At 45.9% G+C, this 21,680-nt stretch overlaps 1 protein-coding gene across 1 annotated transcript; it reads left to right on the forward strand.

Annotated features, from left to right (window-relative positions):
- Window positions 1–8,603: 8,603 nt before the first annotated feature.
- Window positions 8,604–21,353, forward strand: TMEM254 (transmembrane protein 254). The gene is made up of 5 exons (XM_060275003.1): window positions 8,604–8,636; window positions 10,091–10,284; window positions 11,759–11,862; window positions 13,046–13,105; window positions 16,531–21,353. The coding sequence occupies exons 2-5, from the start codon at window positions 10,171–10,173 to the stop codon at window positions 16,646–16,648; spliced, it is 396 nt and encodes a 131-aa protein (XP_060130986.1). The 5' UTR covers window positions 8,604–8,636; window positions 10,091–10,170; the 3' UTR covers window positions 16,649–21,353.
- Window positions 21,354–21,680: the final 327 nt, after the last annotated feature.

The following is a 21,680-nucleotide window of genomic DNA, read 5'->3' on the forward strand; positions in this document are numbered from 1 at the left end:
GCAATGGGGAATTATCGAGCTGCAAATGCTGGGTGCTGATGCAAGTGGTTTTGGCTCTCAGTTCTTCTCTTTGAGTCCAGTTTCAGAGCAAGAGAGCCAGACTGCCAATGGGAATTATCAAACTGCAAACCCCCTACAAATGTGGCATGAAAATTACCAAAATTGGCAACAAAGCAATATCTTCCCTTCTCCCGACGCCTTCTAGGGTTAACCATCCATATAAATCCTCCCTAACTTTTAAATTTTGTATATTTTAAAGTTTTACAATAAAGTTTGTTTAATGCCTTTGTCTGGGATCATCACCTGGCTTTCTATTTACTGAAGCATTCACTTCCCTTTGCTCAAGCAAGCTAAAAGCACTTGTATACTGAAATCAAAAATAAAGCTGAACAATTGGCCACTTGTTAAAATAAGGGCCACAGTAAAAATCTGGGGTTGGGAAAATTGGGTAAAGATTTCAAAATGTTCCAATTTTGCTTTTGTTTTTGTCGGGTTGATGTGGGGTAAATGTTTAGTTGGGGTTGGCGGTTATTTTAATTAGAGTTTAGGTATAAACTGTTCATTATTGCTATTATTATTACTATTGCTTTCTTTGTTTGCTATTTTTTGGTTTTCTTTTTTTAATGTTTGATGCATTGTTACCGGTAGCACAATGTATTTTTTACTTTTTGCAGAAAACAATAAAGCATATATGTATATAAATATATACGTGTCTATTTGTGCATCTGATTTTATTGGGCTGGATTTTTCTGAGCCCCACCTGCCTGCCATGCTACATAATGCACTCACTTTTTGAAAAGTTGCCTGAATCCAGAAAGGGGTTGGGTCTGCCGGATCCCCTCTTTGCTTTTAAGTGCAGCTTCCAGGAAGGAAGAGTTCCCCAAACCAAAATCCACAGTAGATTGATGATGTGACTCAGATATTTAGCTAAAGCATGCTATTTGAGAGTATTGGGAATGCCTTACAAGATTCCAATCTGTTCATAAGGCTACACATTATCACTTCATCATTCAATATTTCCTCCTGTACCTAATTTCTGACAACCAGACAAGGGACCAATTCTGCTTATGCGGTTCAGGGTTTGCTTCCCATCTGCTTTCCAGGCAAATGGTTCTGAAACCGGGTTTTAATTCCACGACGCCGAAAAGGCCTTTGATAATTTGGCTTGGGAGTTTATGTTAGAGGCACTAAAAAGATTAGGGATAAGGGGGCAGTTTATGAAGGGAGTTAAGGCTATATATGATAAACAAAAAGCAAGGTTAATTATTAATGGGAATATTACAAAGGAATTTGAAATATCAAAGGGAACCCGACATGGTTGCCCGTTATCCCCATTGTTATTTATCTGGTCATTGGAATTTTTGATAAAGGATATCCAAAACGATAAAGAATTTAAAGGTATCGCGGTAGGGAAGAACAACCTTAAAGTAAGGGCCTTTGCCGATGATCTCATAATAATGACAGAAGATCCAGTGGAAACATTAACCATTTTGAAGGTAAAATTAGCAATATATGGAGAAGTAGCGGGATTAAAGGTAAATAACGGGAAGACAAAAATAATGGTTAAAAATATGCGCAAGGAAGAATTAGAGAAATTAAAATTAATTATTGATTGGGAAGTGGTGAAAAATGTCAAATATTTAGGAATCATAATAGCAAATAACAATGCAGATCTATTTGAAAATAATTATGCCAAAACATGGAAAATTATAAAAGAGGACAAATGGAAAGGACTGAATCTGACCTTCGCGGGGAGAATAGCTGCAATAAAAATGATGGTGCTTCCAAAAATGATATTTTTGTTTCAAATGATACCCATAAAAATTTTAAAAAAACAACATTCGAGGCATGGAGGAAGGATTTGAATAATTTTATTTGGCAAGGTAAAAGAGCGAGGGTACAATACAGAATATTAACAGATATCAAGGAAAGGGGAGGGTGGGGAGCTCCCAACCTAAAGCTACATTATGCTACTGGATGATCTGGAACTGCTAAGATTGGAAGGATTCAGGAACATGGGAGGCTGGCACGCTTACCTGTTAAGAGAGGAAAAAAGGGGAGTATATATCATTTTCAAATCATGTATTTAAAAAATCATTAATTAATATCTGGGAGGAATTTAGATATCTATTGGAACCTAGGGCAACGAACCCAAAGGAGGGAAATGGCTTACATATAAAGAACTGGTAATTAAAATCAATGATGAGTATGTCTTAAAATCGTATGACCAAATTAAAGAGTATTGCCAAAGTTGGCTACATTATCTCCAGTTGCAAAGTATTTTTAAGAAGCATAGAGCAATAGGATTTACAGACAATAGGTCAAAACTGCAAGAACTACTAATCAATAATTCTGTAAAACCATTGGCCAAAATCTATAAATACCTATTAGAATGGGAAATGAAAGACGAACAAGTTAAACATGTGATGATAAAATGGGCACAGGATCTTGGCAGGGTGATATATAGCAACCAATGGGAAAAATTATGGGAAGAAAACATACAGATGGGCTGTATCCTCCAGAAACTCTTGTAACAGCTTGTAACAGCTCCTCCACTACTCTCTTCACCATGTTGCCCAAGAAGGGGGTATTTGCAAGCAGATGGTAGTTGTTGTAAAGCACAACAAAAGGTGCAAGAGGAGGTTGCAATGGGCACAACGGCACTTTTCCCTCTCATTCCTTTGGGTGCAAGCAAGGGGGGCAGCTGCCTCCCCCAATCAAGCAAAACAATAGAAATACTTAACTAACTAACCAATCATGTCGGCTCTGCACCCCCTAACAAAAGTCCTGCCCCACACAAACAAAAATCCAGGCTACGCCCATGGTGTTGCTTGCAACAATGCTTCATTTCTAGAAAAGAGAGGTCATGTTTCCTCGGGGACCATGCCACCTGACTTATTCAGTCTTCAATAAATATGGATAGGTTGTGACTGCTTGAGGGTAAGAGGACAATCTGCACATGCACAGAAACATTCTTCTCGTAGTTATTATCTATGACAGAACAGTGTGTAGTGGTTAGAATGCTGGACTACAAGCATGGAGACATGGGTTCAAGCGTTGATTGAGCCACGAAGATCATTGGGTAGACTAAAGCCACTTATAGCTCAGCCTAACCTACCTCAGAAAGTTGTTGTGAAGATAAATAGGGATGAGGGACATCATGAAAACCATTCTGAGGATTTGTAGGATGCAATTGTAATAAATAAATAAATAATGAATTTGATGTAATCTGGCATTGGTTTGTTAAAAAAAATGGAAAACTAATAAATATTATTTGGCAGATAAATAAGTTTTCTGGAAACCCAGATTCTGGAGCTGCAGATATTAAGACAATCTCTTCCAACATAAAAAGTTAAGGAAGCTGTATCAGTTTGTAAGAAGAGCAATCTGTCTTGCAGAAGTTGCCAATGACTGATTCTGAGTCTCATATAGCAGAGCCTCATGACACGGCAATTGCTGTCTGTCAATCGGCATTTCCATAGTGCATCTACACAGTTGTGTGCTGGCTGCAATGTATTGCTGAGTTAGCCCAGTCGGATGCTGCCAAAACACATTGGACCACATCAGTGAGTCCAAGAGGGGGTTACTAAGTTTGGACTAAATTTGCCTTGGCCGTCCGATTAAATGAGCTTTGTTGGGAGAGTGATGAGATGCAACACTGCTGCTTCAGCAGCCTCTCACATTGGCTTTTGATACCATCATCCATGGTATCCTCCTGGTCTGTCTACAGAAGATGGGTACCCGGAGCAATGATCTGCATTGGTTCCGGTCTTGAGATAATGGGCAATTCCAGAAGACAGAATTGGATGAGTGTTTCTCAACCCTCTGTCGCTTCAGCTGTGGGGTGTTGCAGGGCACAATATGTCTCCAGTGTTGCTTAAAATCCATATGAAGCTATTGGGACTTGAGAATTATGTGAAAGGCAATGCATAAATTGATAAAATAATAGTGTACATTCAATACCCGGTCTTGGAAGTTTTTTCTGTGGCTCATTTTAAACCATGGCAACCCAGAGCTGATTATCCGTAACACCATGTTATATAAGTAAATAATTGTTTTTATAATGTACATTTTGATTAGATTATATCCATGGAGGAAATAGTTTTGGAGATGCTTTTAAAAATAGAATTGCAGTGTTGGAAGGGACCCTGAGGGTCATCTAGGCCAACCTCCTGCAATTCAAGAATTTCAACTAAAGCACCCAATTTCTGCAATAAATGTAATCACTTCAGCAAAAAACCCAAAATCCTCTCCCACTTCTCAGAGAAGCTTCTATAGAGATAAAAACCCCTTCCCTTCAGAGCTCCTACAGAGGGATACACTAGTGATAGCCAAATTTTGATTGAGACCATTGCTGTGGTGTTATTAAAAGGCAGTTTCACACCCCATACATTTATTTGCTGCATGTAGCATCTTAACTGTTCTTATCAATCCAAACTTATTGCATAGCCGTGGAGTAAGAATTATGGTGAATTAGAGTAATGAATTATTGCTGTACCATCATAAATGAGGGAGGCCTTGCCAATTTTGTGGATAAGGCAGCGGTCATTTTGAATGCCCACTTCTCTTCTCACCTGCACCCCTACCGGTAGTAGCAATTGTGGATGTGGAAACATGTGGATTCCAAATCATGTGTGGGGAACATATTCAGGAATGCAGAAGTCGTAACCAAGGACGTAATTTATTTATTGGAAACTCAACATACACTTCCATTGTTTCCTCTTTTATCAGCTTTTTGACCAGAAAGCTTTGGGATGTTTCAAAATTATTTCTTCCTATCCTAAAATTCATACTCCATACACCGTTTCCATACTCCACCACCACCCTTAATCTTGCCTCTGGGTCAATGCCAAGCAGATGGGGATGCAAACAAGTCCAGGATTATGCTAAATGTGGGAGTGGGGAGGAAGGGAAGTGGGAAGGATTGCCCACATTTGGCAGAAGCTCCTCACACATCATGGAATGCAAGTCTAGAAGATTCTCTGACTTTCCTGAATAGCCTGTGGGCTGATTTGCCACTGAAGGGAGGAGACTGAAAAGCCCCTACACGGACATGGTGCCCTCCATTTCAGGCTTAATACAGGGGTTCTCAAAAGGTGTGGCACGCCACACTGCTGTTGCAGGAGGGGATGGCAAGAGCAGCAGGAAGATTCAAGGACAATAAGGACAATCAAAGAAACATTTAAATATTCCGCATAGTATAGTATCAAAATACTTGGCTGCAGAAACCACTGCCCATTTATTTCCTTTTTTATTCCTTGCTCCCCCCCCTCATCCCGCCCCCGAGGAGAAGCAAACCAGGGCAAGGCTTTCATGTCATGCTTCCAGTTCCCTGCAGCTTTGGATGGGTTAAAGTCATCGGCAGAGCTGCAGCCTGGGAGCACCAGGCCCCATCCTCCTGAGAGCAAAAGGTCTCTAGAAACAAGCGGTTTTGTGTCTGTGTAGCCCAGAAGCCCAAATTCTGAACATAGTTATTGGCATGATATTTGAGAGAAGAGGGTGGGGGGATAAGGATAAGTAGTTCCCCACATGGCTTGTCTTCCCTCAGGGAGTGCTGACTCCTAGGGGCTGGACCGCTTTGAGCTCCCCACAATATTTTTAGTGAGGTGTTGGGCACCCTTAATGTTTGGACACTCCTTGCAGCTCCCAGTCCATAGCATTCCTCAGGTGACGCAGGTGAAAGACAAGGTAGAGGAGCAAATGGATGTGAACAGTTGCAAATGCCCTGTCTTATAGTGTATTGAGAAATATTTGAGAAATGATAACATCTCCTGTCCTCCTGCTTCAGCTGATCTCCCTCATATATCATTCCTCTCTTATTCCGACTAGAGAACTAGTCTTTTGGATGACTGTGTCTTCAATTGCACCCATGTATACTTAAAAACAACAATGAACAGTCAAGGAGGAAATGTTTTGTGGGTGTCACATTGCATCAACAGCATGTCCCATTGCATCAACAGCTAAAGACATTTAAATCTTTTCGCTCTGATGAATGTAAAAAAAAACCTCTAAGAATTAGGTCACTGCGTGTAGCAACTTTGAAGGCACAAGGTCCATGCTCATGCAAAGTTTTATCGCCTCTCAAAATTACATATTCATATTCTGATGCAATGATAATTCTAATATCTCATTTCTTTATCCTTTCATTTCCTCATAGTTAAACACAGATCTTCTGTTAACAAATTCAGATAGCTCCAGCAGATTGCTCCTCTCTGCAACATGCTGCTCAGGTAGTGAAAACGCCCACACAGATGCAACATTTCAACAGGCAGCTCTTGCAAAACTTCAAGACCTCAATCAGCTGGAGACTGTCTCCACATGCAAGGAAGTCCCTAACTCATCAAGGGTTTGAGACCATCAGCTACCCTCCCCTAGCAACAGCCATTCCCAGGGTGTGGCTGCTGCCGCATGCTGACAGCTTCTAGGAGCCACAGGTGAGAGCTGAGTGCAGGATGGGGACCAAAGGTGGGCAATCTATCCCAGAAGGAGCACGATGTGCCCTCCACCAGAGGTACGACCCTCCTTTAATACTCCACACACCCCGCACATGAGTAAATAACCACTTAATATGTTTATTCCAAAATTTCATTGTACGTCATTAATTCCTGTAGGCAGCTGAAATAGATTTAGTAATCATTAATATTAATTAAATAACCAACCAAGTCACATTAGGCTAAAGCACACATCCTTCTTATTTTTTACAAAGGCTGCATGTTTCCCTCTGCTACCACTAAAGCATAGAATGAAGTTGAGGTTGGTTGGGCAACCCTTCTCACAGAATGTCAAGTAGCAATTAATTACTATGCATGTACTCCCAGGGAATATGTAATTTACATTCATGTACATATGTTCTGAAAATATATGCATGGGGCAACCCAGGTGGCGCTGTGGGTTAAACCACAGAGCCTAGGGCTTGCTGATAGAAGGTCAGCGGTTCGAATCCCTGTGACGGGGTGAGCTCCCGTTGCTCGGTCCCAGCTCCTGCCAACCTAGCAGTTCGAAGCACGTCAAAATGCAAGTAGATAAATAGGAACCGCTACAGCCGGAAGTTAAACGGTGTTTTCGTGTGTTGCTCTGATTCGCCAGAAGTGGCTTAGTCATGCTGGCCACATGACCTGGAAGCTATACGCCGGCTGTGACGTGTTTTGTTTTTGTTTTTTTAAAGAAATGTTCTGTTGTATTTTGCTTCTCCAAGCAGACCAATTGAAGGGTTAACCCAGTCTCCCTGGTGACTGGCAGCAACATTCCGCTGGAGGAGGGACTGCCGTTAAGTGGTTGTTGAGGGTTTTTTGTGTGGGAGCTTGGGTGGTCATGGAGAAGGTAGACTTAGATGAAGTAGTTGATAGGTATTCTGTTATTTGATTACCAAGAACGTTACCTGTGAAATTAAGTCTGTACCAATGATACCAGAAAGCAACCATTAAGATTTAAGTCAATAAATATCCATCTTTAAAGTGTCATACCAGTAATCGTCTATTTCATTTTCCAGCTAAGGTACCCAGGAACCCAGTTGGTGGGGAGCTCTTTTAAACTGTCAAAACTGCCTTTTAGAGGAGAAAGGTTAGTTTGTGGCTGAGAGTGCACCAAGAAAAGGGGGGGGCTAAAGGAGGAGACAGGTTCTGGATGATAATAAAGTTACCTCAGGAAGGAGGCTAGCTTTACAGTAAGGGAGTTTCTAGTGAAGTGAAACCCTTATCTGAGTACACATAGGAACAGTCTTACTTATAGCCCCAAGTCTATATAGGTACCTGGCCACGTTTAGGCTGGAAGAGGACTCTCTTTTATTTTTGGAAACCCATGAGTGCTAGAGGGTTTAAAGAAAGGCTAGAGGGATAAGTGGGAGATTTGATTTACCTCAGAAATCCATTAGTGCTTTTAATAATTGAGAGGTCAAAGTTATAAGACAGAAAGTGAAGGACTTTCGTCGCACCGGCTCCCTCGGCCAATAACGCGAGGTGAGCGCGCAACCCCAGAGTCGGTCATGACTGGACCTAATGGTCAGGGGTCCCTTTACCTTTACATATGTTCTGAAAATATATGCATGGGGAAACAGTTGTGAGTAATTTATTTAAATTGAAATTTCCCCTGTGCTTTAAATTGCAGTAATAGCAATATACTTAAAATGTGCAGAGCATTGCTTACCATTATGAGAAACAAAACTAGATGGCCCAAGCTTGCAAGCCCCATCCACCTACACTTCTGGACTGCACACAAAAACCATACATTTAATGGTCCTTTAAAACAAGGAATTGTAGCTCCGTGAGGTGGTAAACAGCTGTTTCTAGCATCCTTTGGCAGAGACAATGTGCTTACCCCTGCTTTTCAGAGGGAGGCAGCTGTGAGATAAGCACAGCCTGGCACTTGTGATATTCTGGCACCAGGTCCCTCCCACTCTTCTCCATCACTGCAGCCCTTTTTCTGGCTTCTCTGGAAAACGTGACATGCAGGAAGCCAGCACTTTTAACCCCTTTCGTGTGCTAGAAATGCTGAGGACAAAATGTGACGCATTTTTCCTCCCATGGTGTTGGGCCTGCCCCACCTCACTGAACAATCCTTTACTCAAAAGTTTTTTTCCTTTCCTCTTAATATTCTAGCCCAGAGTATCCTGCGGGGGAACATTTGTGAGGGGATAACTGGTAAGTTGGAGTCTCAGACAGGTTTTCTTTAAATGAACAATAAAGATTTATTAAAGGCAAGATTGCATATAACACAAATGGATTCAACTTAGGTTACTTCAGGAATATCGTGCGATTTCACTTTTAATTTGTCCTCAGTTGTTCTTGCATTATAGGTTTGGTTCCTTTTTCTGGTGATACTTTCTTTCAGTTATCCACCCCCTTTAACAAGCCTGCTCCTGAGGTACTTTATGAAATACAGTGGTACCTCTGGTTACAACTTAATTTGTTCCGGAGGTCCGTTTTTAAGTAAACCAAAGATTCCCAACACCCCCTCCCTTCACTGGGTTTGGGAGTTTCTCCTTTTCCTTAGAAGAATCTCTCCCCTCCAGACTAGATTTGAGTCCCAAATAGGCTGTTCCTTTCCTGCTCCTACTTCTCCTGGCTCAACCTCTGCCTCCCAGTAAAATTCTCGTCTATTCCTCCTACAGGACACCACACTCTGTCCTTCAAAATATGCTCAGAGTGGAAGTTGTTTTTCCAGAACCAACTCTTTCTCCCATTCACTTCTTTATACCTCAACCTGTTTCCCTACCTATCTCCCAATCTCTCCAACCACAATCCCAACCCACTTCAACCAACCCTCTCAAACTAACTCCCCCTCCAAAACCTCTCCTTTTAAACTCCCCCTCCTGGAACCACGACCAATCAGAGGCTACCATTCATTAACCATTTGCTGGCAGGAAAAAAAGAGAAACACTTGTTGATCCCACCTGTCCAGCAAAACCAACCTTTTTGTCACACGAAACCTGGCACAGTTTTTGTTTTATTAAAGAAGAGAAGGAAGCAAGAGGGGGGTCAAGCACTGGGCACTGGAAAAGGAAAGAACAGGGAATAAGCACATTATGGATGGGGACTCAGTGAGTGTGCAAACTCCAGAAGGGGAATGAGTGGGTGGTGATATTGTATGAATGAGGTGTGCATGGCAGTACTGCACCACCACGGGCAGCTCAGCTGGTAGCGCATGGGACTCTTAATCTCAGGGTCGTGGGTCCGAGCCCACCCAGGGCACAGCTGTCAAGTTTTCCCTTTTCTCGTGAGGAAGCCTATTCAGCATAGGGGAATTTCCCTTAAAAGGGGGGGGGGACTTGACAGCTATGACCCAGGGATGGCTTTCGGTGGGATTCCTGCACTGCAGGCGGGGTTGGACTAGATGACCCACCCTTGCGGGACCCCCTTCCAACTCTCCAATTGTACGAATTGCCGCCAGCAGTTTGCCACAAAGACTCGCACTTTACTTTACGGCCCAAGCGGTTGCCGGAGATACGCGAGAGGAGGAAAGCGGTAGCAGCAGGTAGCAGCGCTGATCCTGCAGCAGAGCGTCCCGCCGATCCCTCCTAATCCAACCCCCCTCCTCCCCTCCTCCTTCCCGCGCCTGCTCTGAGCGTAACAACAATTCCCTCTTTGTGACGCAGGCGGCGTATGCAAATACAGCGCTGTCGCCACGCCCCTCCGCTCACAAGAGCCGGCAGGAACAGCCTCGGTCGCCGAAGAGATGAGGAGAGTAGCGGGCTCGATGGACTCCCAGGCAGGGCACCGCGCCGATTACTTCCGACGCACCAAGCCGTTCTGGATGGTGGCGATCCTGGCCGGCATGATCTACTACGGGGTGAGCGCAGCCTCCCTGGAGGCTCCCGGGGCACCCGGTGCGGGAGAGCGCGGGGCGCCACGGATCCAAAGGGCACCCTCGGGGGGGGGATCATAGTCCAACCCGGAACATTTCGCCTGACGAGACTTTAACCCGCGAACTGGATGTTAAAGTCCTCGTGCTCCACGGGCTGAGTTACAGTATGTCTCTTTTGCCGTGGGAGCTAGAGATGGGAAGGCTTGGAGGGGACCCCTGGAGGGGATCCCTATGTACGTACCGTAGCTTTGAAGATGTTAGGGAAGAGCCCGCCAAAATCAAGCGTGTTTTTTTTAAAAAAAGTCAAATTTATTTCACGGGGAGAATTTACAGTATTCAGAAGGGCGTCCCATTGAGTTCAGTGGGCACTTTACTCCACTGCAACTGGGCACAGGGTAGATAGATGCCTAAAGCAGGTGTTGAAACTCTTCCACTGAAATGAATGAGCTGAAAAACAAAAACTAAATGCACCCCAGAATCTTGAAACAAAATAAAAAAAATTCCTTCCAGCAGCACCTTAAAGACCAACTAAATTTTTATTTTGGTATGAGCTTTCGTGTGCATGCACATGAAAGCTCATACCAAAATAAAAACTTAGTTGGTCTTTAAGGTGCTGCTGGAAGGAATTTTTTTATTTTGTTTCAACTACGTCAGACCAACACGGCTACCTACCTGTACCCAGAATCTTGAGTTGTGTTTTCTGCTGCTCTGAATCGCTATAGAGGCCATTTTTCTTGTTTCTGTCTCTCCCCACTCAAGGGTTTTTGGGAGCTGAATCCCTGACTGGAGTCCAGTACAGTGGTACATCGGTTTAAGTACACAATTGGTTCCGGAAATCTGTACTTAACCTGAAGCGTACTTAACCTGAAGCGAACTTTCCCATTGAAAGTATTGGAAAGTGGATTAATCCATTCCAGACGGGCCAGCGGAGTACTTAAACTGAAAGTACTCAAACCGAAGCGTATTTAAACCGAAGTATGACTGTATAAATGTACTGGTATGTTTTCTATGTTTTCTGTCGTAGTGCACTCTTAGCTTTAATGCATAGCACACACTGTACTGGTGAGGTTTATTCTGGAAGTACATTATATGATAATTGTGATTTTTTTTTTAGGGGGATCTAGACCAAGATCTTATCAGCTGCGGTCTCTCTTGCCTAAGTTCAGTGTTTCAGTGTCCTCCACACCCTGCATTGTCAAATGGCTGCTAATTTCTGGGTTGTGCCACATTGTATTGATGTCCCCGAATTTCATATATTACATATGGATACTGGGGGATAAAAACAAATGTTGTGAATTCTGATGTTGCCGGATGATGGGTTATGTTGACATGTTTATATGCCACTTAGGAATTTGGAATATTAAGTGGTATAGCTGACGTAAATAAAGCAAATATCTACTGTATGCTTACTTAAATGTATATCTTTCTCTTTTTCTCTCCCCCCCCCTGCACACCTCAGTGGACAGTCTTGTCACCCTCAACAATCCCCTACGGCTATCTGGGACCATTAGGCACCTTCACTAAATATTTGGTGGAGAACCATAAAACTCTTTTAAATACGGGGTAAGCTGAATTCTCATCTTCTTCTTATTCACACTGCTACTGCTCACCCAACAAGTTTGTTGGATCCCGAGGCCTGTACCACCATTCCCAGATGGGTGGGTGGTGAAATATAATATGCAGCCATATGTATGTGTTTCTCCTTGCATATTGGGAGGGACAAGTAAGAGTCAAGCAATGTATTTGAGATTATAAAGGGACCCCTGACCATTAGGTCCAGTCGTGACCGACTCTGGGGTTGCGCGCTCATCTCGCATTATTGGCCGAGGGAGCCGGCGTACAGCTTCCAGGTCATGTGGCCAGCATGACAAAGCCGTGTCTGGCAAACCAGAGCAGCACATGGAAACACCGTTTACCTTCCCGCTGTAGCGGTTCCTATTTATCTACTTGCATTTTGATATGCTTTCGAATTGCTAGGTTGGCAGGAGCTGGGACCAAGCAACGGGTGCTCACCCCGTCACAGGGATTCGAACCGCCGACCTTCTGGTCAGCAAGCCCTAGGCTCAGTGGTGAGATTATAGAGTCATAGAATTGTAGAATTTCTAACAATGGACCCAGGGCCTCATTCTTTATTTTTCCTTCCTTTTAACTTGTAGAAACCAGTCCCACACATGTCTGAAGGGTGGATTGGGACAGGCTGTCTAACCTCTTCCTCTAGTAGTTTTCCAGCCCATAATTATCTCCCCTGAGCACTTTTGTTACCTGGGTTAAAGAGCAGCTCCATACATGCCTTACTCCACTACGACTGTGTAGTGTTTCTGGTCCTGTTTAGGCTATGCATAACTTCTGTTATTAGAAATATGCACATTAATATAAAGGGCAGGACAAAATGTTTGCCTGCTTTTTGAAAACCCCATTCCTGCACCTGAACTTTATTCAGCATGCAAGTAGTACAGAGGGAGCCATACAATAAGGCAGGCTGATCTTTGGCACCCTTCAGAGGCAGTGGCAGATAGCTCCTAAGGCAGAGCTTGCTGTGTGTTTCTCTTGCACAAGCCATGCTTACCGAAATGAACAGGCATTGCACAAAGCATATTTGTGTTGCTTCCGGGAACACCTTCTGTCCATTTCACAAGGGCTTGCGTGAGAAATAACAGGTTTGTGTCCCTTCTTAATTAGCTGGTGATTATCTTGCTTTAATTTATGCCAGTTACAAAAGGTGTTACCATATTATCCTTCCTTTCAGATATTTCGTGGCCTGGCTAGTCCACATCGGGGAAGCATTATATGCCCTCAAGCTATGCAAGTAAGCTATTTTTATTTTATTTTGGGTCTCTCTTCTACCTCCGCCTCCCTCCACCTTCTCCTAAACAGCAGAGCTGCATCTGGGCTTGTGAGCTGGTTTCTTGGGTACGGATATGGGGTGCTGTGGGAAATGCATGAGCACTCCCTCTCGCTGCCTGAAGTGGTATAGAAGTGACATACAGGTTTTAATAATCTTCACATCCCATTTGCAAGAATTGGGCCTAAAGTAAATTCTGCCAAGGACCGACTTCGGAGCTGTCGTTGAATTTGCTTTTTAAAACGAAACCAGTGCTGTCTTGCACCTTATATATACAACTTATGGTTGCATTCTGCAGTAGAAGGCCTCTTGCAGATACCATCTCATCAGGAGACCTGCTCCGTATAATGCAGGAATTGTGTCTATTGTCTTTTAGGCACCTCTTAAAGACCTTCCTCTTCTAAGAAGCCTTTTTAATCATAATTTTATCCCGGCCCTTATCTGCATTGTGTTTATATATGCCTGTATTGTTGATGATTTTGTATTGTTAATTGCTTCGGGATGCATAAACGAAGTAAGCAAAATACAGTGGAACCTCGGTTTACGAACACCTCGGGTTACGAACTTTCGGTTTACGAACCATCCTAACCCGGAAGTAAGTAACCCGAGGTTTCCAAGGTTTCTGAGACAGGGAGAGAAAGGAGGCTTCCCCGGGTGTCCATCCAAGCCGGGCAGGAGAGCCCAGGAAGGCGCGCTGGCTGCAAGGAGCCGAGGCGCGCCAAGGGGAGCCGGGCCCGGCGCTGCCTTACCCGCCATGCTGCTTGCTGCCCACCCGCTTCTTCTGATATTGTCCGTCATGGCCGCAGCGGCCGAGGAAGAGCGCCGGCGGGGAGGATCTCCCTTCGGACTACTGTACCAGCCTCGCCAGGCGCAGCCCAGCCCCTCCGCACTCTGATTGCAGCGGAGGTGTTGCCGAGGACGACCGGGCAGGCTGGGGGGTCGGCGGCGACGAAGGCAGGGCCAAGGCGCAGCAGCCGCCGCCGGCCTCGCCGAGAGAGCCACAGCACAAAGACAGCAAGAGAAAGGCGGCCGCCCCGGCGACCACCCAAGCCGGGCAGGAGAGCCCAGGAAGGCGCGCTGGCTGTGGCGAAGCCTCGGCCCGTCGGCTGCGAGGAGCCGAGGCACGTCGCGGTGCTTGCTTCCCATTCGCTTCATCTGCTGGATCGGCTGGAAGGGGATATTGTCGAACGCCGACATCCCCTTGCAGCCGGATCGGCTGCAAGGGGATGTTGTCGAATGCCGACAACATCCCCTTGCAGCCGGTCCGGCAGAAGAAGCGAATGGGAAGCAAGCACCGTGGCGCGCCTCGGCTGCTTGCTGTCAATCCGCTTCTTCTGACGGACCGGCTGCAAGGGGATGTTGTCGGGGCCGTGCCACCGACAACATCCCCTTGCAGCCGATCCGGCAGAAGAAGCGGGTGTACAGCAAGCACCGCGGCACGACTCGGCTCCTCACAGCAAAGGCGCACCGCAGTGCTTGCTGTCAATCCGCTTCTTCTGACGGACCGGCTGCAAGGGGATGTTGTCGGGGCCGTGCCACCGACAACATCCCCTTGCAGCCGATCCGGCAGAAGAAGCGGGTGTACAGCAAGCACCGCGGCACGACTCGGCTCCTCACAGCAAAGGCGCGCCGCGGTGCTTGCTGTCAATCCGCTTCTTCTGCCGGACCGGCTGCAAGGGGATGTTGTCGGGGCCGTGCCACCGACAACATCCCCTTGCAGCCGATCCGGCAGAAGAAGCGGGTGTACAGCAAGCACCGCGGCACCACTCGGCTCTTCACAGCAAAGGCATCGGCGCGGTGCTTGCTGTCAATCCGCTTCTTCTGCCGGACCGGCTGCAAGGGGATGTTGTCGGGGCCGTGCCACCGACAACATCCCCTTGCAGCCGATCCGGCAGAAGAAGCGGGTGTACAGCAAGCACCGCGGCACGACTCGGCTCCTCACAGCAAAGGCGCACCGCAGTGCTTGCTGTCAATCCGCTTCTTCTGACGGACCGGCTGCAAGGGGATGTTGTCGGGGCCGTGCCACCGACAACATCCCCTTGCAGCCGATCCGGCAGAAGAAGCGGGTGTACAGCAAGCACCGCGGCACGACTCGGCTCCTCACAGCAAAGGCGCACCGCAGTGCTTGCTGTCAATCCGCTTCTTCTGACGGACCGGCTGCAAGGGGATGTTGTCGGGGCCGTGCCACCGACAACATCCCCTTGCAGCCGATCCGGCAGAAGAAGCGGGTGTACAGCAAGCACCGCGGCACGACTCGGCTCCTCACAGCAAAGGCGCGCCGCGGTGCTTGCTGTCAATCCGCTTCTTCTGCCGGACCGGCTGCAAGGGGATGTTGTCGGGGCCGTGCCACCGACAACATCCCCTTGCAGCCGATCCGGCAGAAGAAGCGGGTGTACAGCAAGCACCGCGGCACGACTCGGCTCTTCACAGCAAAGGCATCGGCGCGATGCCCCAGCCTCCGGAAGGCATCGGAGCTGGGACTTCGCTCCAATGCCTTCCGGAGGCCAGGGAGCGTTTCCGTGACTGGGCTGTGCAGCCGCGAAAGTGGTCCCCGGCCTCCGGAAGGTATCGGAGCCGGGACTTCGCTCTGATGCCTTTGCGGAGGCCGGGGACCGCTTTCGCGGCTGCACAGCCCAGTCGCGGAAACGCTCCCCGGCCTCCGGAAGGCATCAGAGCCGGGACTTCGCTCCGATGCCTTTGCGGAGGCCGGGGACCGCTTTCGCGACACTGGCCTCCGCAAAGGCATCGGAGCGAAGTCCCGGCTCCGATGCCTTCCGGAGGCTGGGGCTTAGCTACGATGCCTTTGCGGAGGCCCCCAGCCTCCGCAAAGGCATCGGAGCGAAGCAGTTAATCCGTTCTAGGGGGTGTTTTTCCCCCGTCTAGAACGGATTAATCAACTTCCCATTACTTTCAGTGGGAAAGTTCGCTTCGGTTTATGAACACTTCGGTTTATGAACAGACTTCTGGAACCAATTGTGTTCGTAAACCGAGGTTCCACTGTAAAAAAAAACATAAAAGCACAAGAAGGAACCAGTGACTGTGTAAGTAGGCTGGTCTGTGTGAGTGCCAGCAGAGGAGTAACAACATGATGGTTCTGCAAGTTCTAAATCCCAAATATATGCACTTTGATTCAAAACCCTGTTTGGAGGTTACCTGGAACTAGTGAGTGCATTGCTGAGATCTTTCCTTCATTGCTGTATCACATGCCAGCCTGGAAAGTTCCCTGAAGGTTTCTGGTGAGGGAGCAGGGGTGTGGATGACAGCCCACCTTCAGATTCCCCCCATCCTCCAAGCAGCTGAAGGCAAAATAGACATCTATCTACTTAACTTGGATTTTAAATAATACATGCAGAAATGTCAGGCTTTATCTGCCTGTCTCTTCATTGCAGGTTGAAAGGCATCACAGACCCTTCAACTCAGCATAGGTGGTTGCTTCAAACATTTCTCTTTGGAATGGGATCTCTCTACTATTTGTTGGCCTACAACCCCCGGAAGAAAAGCTGGTGAAGGATTCAGCCGGAAGAGAAGGTTTCAACACATTCTAGCTTTGGGGTATATTTTTCAGCTAGAGGGATGGATGTATTCCTAAATATTTTTTGTGCGTTCAAAAGTATGGCAATCTCTTTCACTTGGAGAAATTGAAAGAGAAATTTCTTTCAGACGTCTCCCCTGAAGGTTTTGCAGCTGTGGGCAAAGCGATGAAACTAGCTTGTGACAATGGGGGATGGAGCCTTTCTTTTTAGATCAAGGAAATAAAGCCAGTTCTTAATGGTCAGGACCAAAAGGCCAACACTCACAAGATATCTGCATAGGACCAGTTTAAAATACGGGTGACAAACAGAGCAAGTTTCTTGTTTGTAGCACAGAACAACCTATACTGTAGTCTCTGCTTCTCTGGTCTGACAGTAGCCTTATTCATAAACTGAGCTGTATAGAAGTGTGGTGAAGCATCTTCCTCTGGGCCCAACCTGTGCCTGTCTGTTGCTCCCTGGTTTTGCCTGCATCCATGGCTGGATTGTCCTCTGTGATTGTATGGATAGTCCCCTTCATTTATGAGCCTCTTTCTCCTCTCCCCTGCCACCCTTTTACAAGTAAGGATTGCAGATTAAGCAGGTCTGTGAGCACTGACCTCTACATGCAGCTGCACTATGTCCAGGGTGTAGCTGTGACTGGGAGGCAAGGTGGCATTTTCATTTGCACCATAGACCAATAGGGCTAATGCTACTTCATTAGTACTTTCAGTGCTTCATAATAATAATAATAATAATAATAATAATAATAATAATAATAATAATAAATACTATTAAAAAATAATGTGCAGCAGTGCAGATTATCCTTGTTGGGCATCCAGTTTTAGCAGGTGGCTTGGCTAACATTTCTTCCCCTTTATTGAGAAATAAACCTCTTCTGTTCCTCACCCACCTTCCCACCCAGAGTTTCAACAGGGTTTATCCACAAGTAGATATGGTCAGCATTGCATCCTGAGCATCTTGCAATCTTTCTCCACAAACTCTGCCACCACCCCTCTGATTTATAATGGTCTACCAGCAGGTTTTGCTCTTACGTTTTCTTGGTGCTCTCTTAACAACCTGCATGCATTGCAAAGCACTTTAGTTAATAACCGTGGCACCAAACTCTTGGGCATGGTGCAAGCTTTTATTGACGTACAAAAGGCTACGAGAGAGAAAGCTGTGATCGCATAAGAACTGCAGTCAAGACCAAGAAACCCCACTGGGGCAGTTTTATTTCTCAGAGATCCAACTTGCTGTTAAAAGGTAGTTTTATATTACATGCCTTAAATTCTTTAGGTGAAGATGCCCTCCCCCCCCCCCAGAAATACATCAAAGCAGCTCTACTAGTTTCAATCTGGGAGAAGGCTTTGATAGAGCTTTCATTAGGTGTTCCTCATCCAAGCTGTGGGGAAGGTTTAGAAACCACATTTGGAGGAAGTAGTTATCAGATGAGTGGGTGTCTTAATTCATAGACGTGTTGGCCAATCTGTTTAGTATCTGTAGTATCTGTTTAGCATCTCTTTAGAAGCCTACATGTTATGCAATGCCACCACCCAGATCTGAGAAAGAAAATTTACTGGTGCAGTTTTTCCCTGGCATGGCATTGCTTGGCAAGGTGAAGTGTTTTACAAGATTTTACCCTCTCTAGAGAGACTTTTCACTAGTGTAAGCTCGGGAGCAGAACGAGGGTGAGAAGCAAAGGGCACCAGCACGGAGCTTGAATAAACACCTCCACCCCACCAACTTTTTAGCATTTTGTATTAGTGCAGTGCATTTTTACTGTAGTACATGCCATTGTCATGTTGGTGCAGGAGGCAGGTCCACTGATTCTGTGCCTGAGCAAATATATAAAGGTTAGGACTCTCTGCCACATTAGACCATAGGTCTTGCCTTTGGTTTGGGCTTTTAATTCTTTTGTTGATTTCTGCTGAAATGCCCTATAATGTCTTTCAAACTCTGTGTCTCATTTGGATTTATTTCCAGGCAGCTCTTAAGAACACTGCTCCACATAGTTTTAGCTGAGCATTTTGCCTTAGTGCTTGAGAACCCTGCATATTCCCACATGCTTTTTGTATTGAGAATCACCTCTTTAACATATTCCATTTTACCTGGGTTTTGTCTGGATGTTTAAAGGTAGCTTTTGCTGTTCTTTTTACTGTTAATGCTTGAAGGGAAACATGGCAAGCTGTTTGACTGTTGCATCTTGTGGTAAAAATGTGACCTAAGATAGGGTGCTTAATTGGTATAATGCTGCATTTTGAGTTGATAATGTCCGAGACCTGTCTCACTGCTGGCCTTGAATAAAGCTAATAATACTCTCTAAAATATCACACATATCCTGAAATTGTTACAAAGGATGGGGTGGTAGTTTCACATCCTTAAAGCAGGGGTGCCAAAACACAAAGTATAGGGCTCCCTAAGGATTCCTAATGGAGCACGGGTTTCCGCAACCACCTTCTAGGAAATTTTGAACAGTAATCAGGCCTTAATAGGATGAAAGGGGTTGACTCAACAATGCCTGCTTTTGTGTGTCATCGTATCGAGTTCTTTCCTCAATTTCCTCTCAGTCTGCAGCAGGAATCCTAAGGAGTTGGTGAGGAAATGCACTTGGGCATCCCAGGAACACAGCCAGATAATGTGTACAAGTGTGCATGTGTATACATACACAAACATGTTGTTCTTGCAATCATACTACAATTTGTTAAGAGCAAACGACTTCCCAAAGCAGGTGCAACCATTTTGGATTACTTTCATTGTAGTGTCTGACTTGCGGCAGAATGTAACTCTTGCCCATTTGCCAAATTGGGAATTGGACATTCCCATCCCTGTCCTATAGAGTGAGTATAGACAGGCCTGCCCTGATCTCTGAAGCAAATCTCTCCCTTCTCCTAAGACTGCATTGATTTTGACTAGGGAAGGGGGGGGGAACTGTTTGTGTGAGTGCATGTGTGACAGTATAAGGTGGTCATATCCACTTTTGTCCATAACCCGCCACTGGCATGTTACCCCCAGAGGTTGACAAAGGGTGATGCGACAAAATTGTGCATTGCCCTTGCTGGAGAATATGCAGGAATCAGTCTTTGCTTCTAACTGGCCTGAGAACATATTGTCCACAACGGAATGCCCAGTCAGTTTATATATGGAGTTTAACAGTAGCCCTGTAAAGGACAATCTCTCCTCAAGCCAACATTAAGCGTAAAAAAAAGAAAAAAAAGATTAACAACACAACACACCAGACATTAAAAATAGCAGTAGATATGTTTGGAAACCAGACTAAAGAAAGATTTGAAAGTGCTCTGAAAAAATGTGGCTTGACTTGCCTGTGAAAAAGTGGGAGGGAAGAGGTCAAGGTAAACTTCTGGGAACATAATGTCATTGTCTCTCGGCACCAGCACAGAAAAGCCGTCATCTTTTTCAGCTGCCTGCAGGAATTCATTGCATACAAGGACATTTTGGAATGTGCATATTAAATGGTTGTTTAATGTTATATGCAGGATGATACTTGGGTAGATATCAGGAGCAGCGCAAGCCATTTCGCTAGCTGAGGCAAAGGACATGATGGTGCATTTCCCGATTTTGTGCGCAAAATCTGATTAGGCTGGTAACTGAATTTTCAGCACTGGTGATGGGGCAGAGTCCTCCACTGCACACCAGGGCAGCAGAATAGCATAGGGAGTGCAGGGCAGAAAACATGGCAGGCCTTTTGGGCCTCTTTCTGCCCCTCAGAATTTGTCACCTGAGGCAGCTGCCTCACAGAAGGGTAGGAAACCCTGGGAGCAGGCAGTTTATAGTAGTTTCTAATGTTCTGACAAACCTAAGCCTTGATGAGCTTCCAGTGTACCATTCAGTCCAGAGAGGGAAGGGATGACGATGGGATGAGGGATGGTAACTAGGGGAATGTGCGTCCTTTTTGGAGGGAGAACATGGAACCCCCCAGCAGCTCCTGGGATGCCAGTTTCTTCTCCCAGGGCCTTCCACAGGATAATGAGCTGAAGGGACTCGCCTGTGGAGGTGCCCCCTCTCACTTTGCCCACTAGGAAGGAGATCTTGTCATTTCTCAATACTGTAGAAGACAAGGCATTGGCAACTGTTCCCATCCATTTGCTCCTCTTATCTTTCGCCGTGCCCCACCCCGAAACTCACGCCAGTTGAGGAGGCAAGTGTCAGGAGAACTTCCCACTGTACCTGTTCTAATTGGCACAAAATTCCCATGTAGACATGGATGCACATTAAGCCGAAAATTGTAGAGGCCAAGTGCACATAGGGCCTTTTCTCCCTCCAATGGCAGATAGATTCAAAGGCCATTCAGGAATGCCAGAGGATACCATATTGTCTCGAATATAAGCCGCACCTTTAAAATTGGAGGAGGGAAAGAAAAGAAAAAAGGAAAAATACCCGAATATAAACCGCTGCATTCCTGGCTGCATACTGGGGGCGCTCTCCCTTCCTGGCCCTGGGGGAGAGGATGGGGGACTATGCGTGGGGCGGGCGCCGCTTTGCCTTACTCCTGGTGCTGTTTGCTCCTAGCTGCATACCATAAGGTTGTGAATATAAGCTGCACTTTAACTTTTCATGGTCAGAATTGGGGGGGGGGGAGTGAGGCTTATATTCAGACCAATACGGTAATTCTAGACTTGCATTCCATGAGGCGTGAGGGACTGTAGGCAAATATAGGCTCCCTACCCATACACAGTGGTACCTCTGGTTATGATCTTGATTCGTTCCAGAGGTCTGTTCTTAACCCAAAACCATTCTTAACCTGAGGCGTGCTTTCGCTAATGGGGTGTCCCACTGCCGCCGGTGTGCGACTTCCACTCGTATCCCAGGGCAAAGTTTGCTACCAGGAGCACCTACTTCCGGGTTAGCGGAGCTCATTACCCAAAGCATTTGTAAGCAGGACGGTACGTAACCCGAGGTTCCACTGCATTTAGCCAAATCCTGGACTTCTTGGCTCTAGTCTGCTTGCATTAAGCCAGATACAAGACTAAGGTGGTGTACTGATGATATGGCGACGTGTACTGGCCAAT

The sequence above is a fragment of the Zootoca vivipara genome, chromosome 5 (genome assembly GCF_963506605.1).
Source record: "Zootoca vivipara chromosome 5, rZooViv1.1, whole genome shotgun sequence".
Classification (NCBI taxonomy): domain Eukaryota; kingdom Metazoa; phylum Chordata; class Lepidosauria; order Squamata; family Lacertidae; genus Zootoca; species Zootoca vivipara.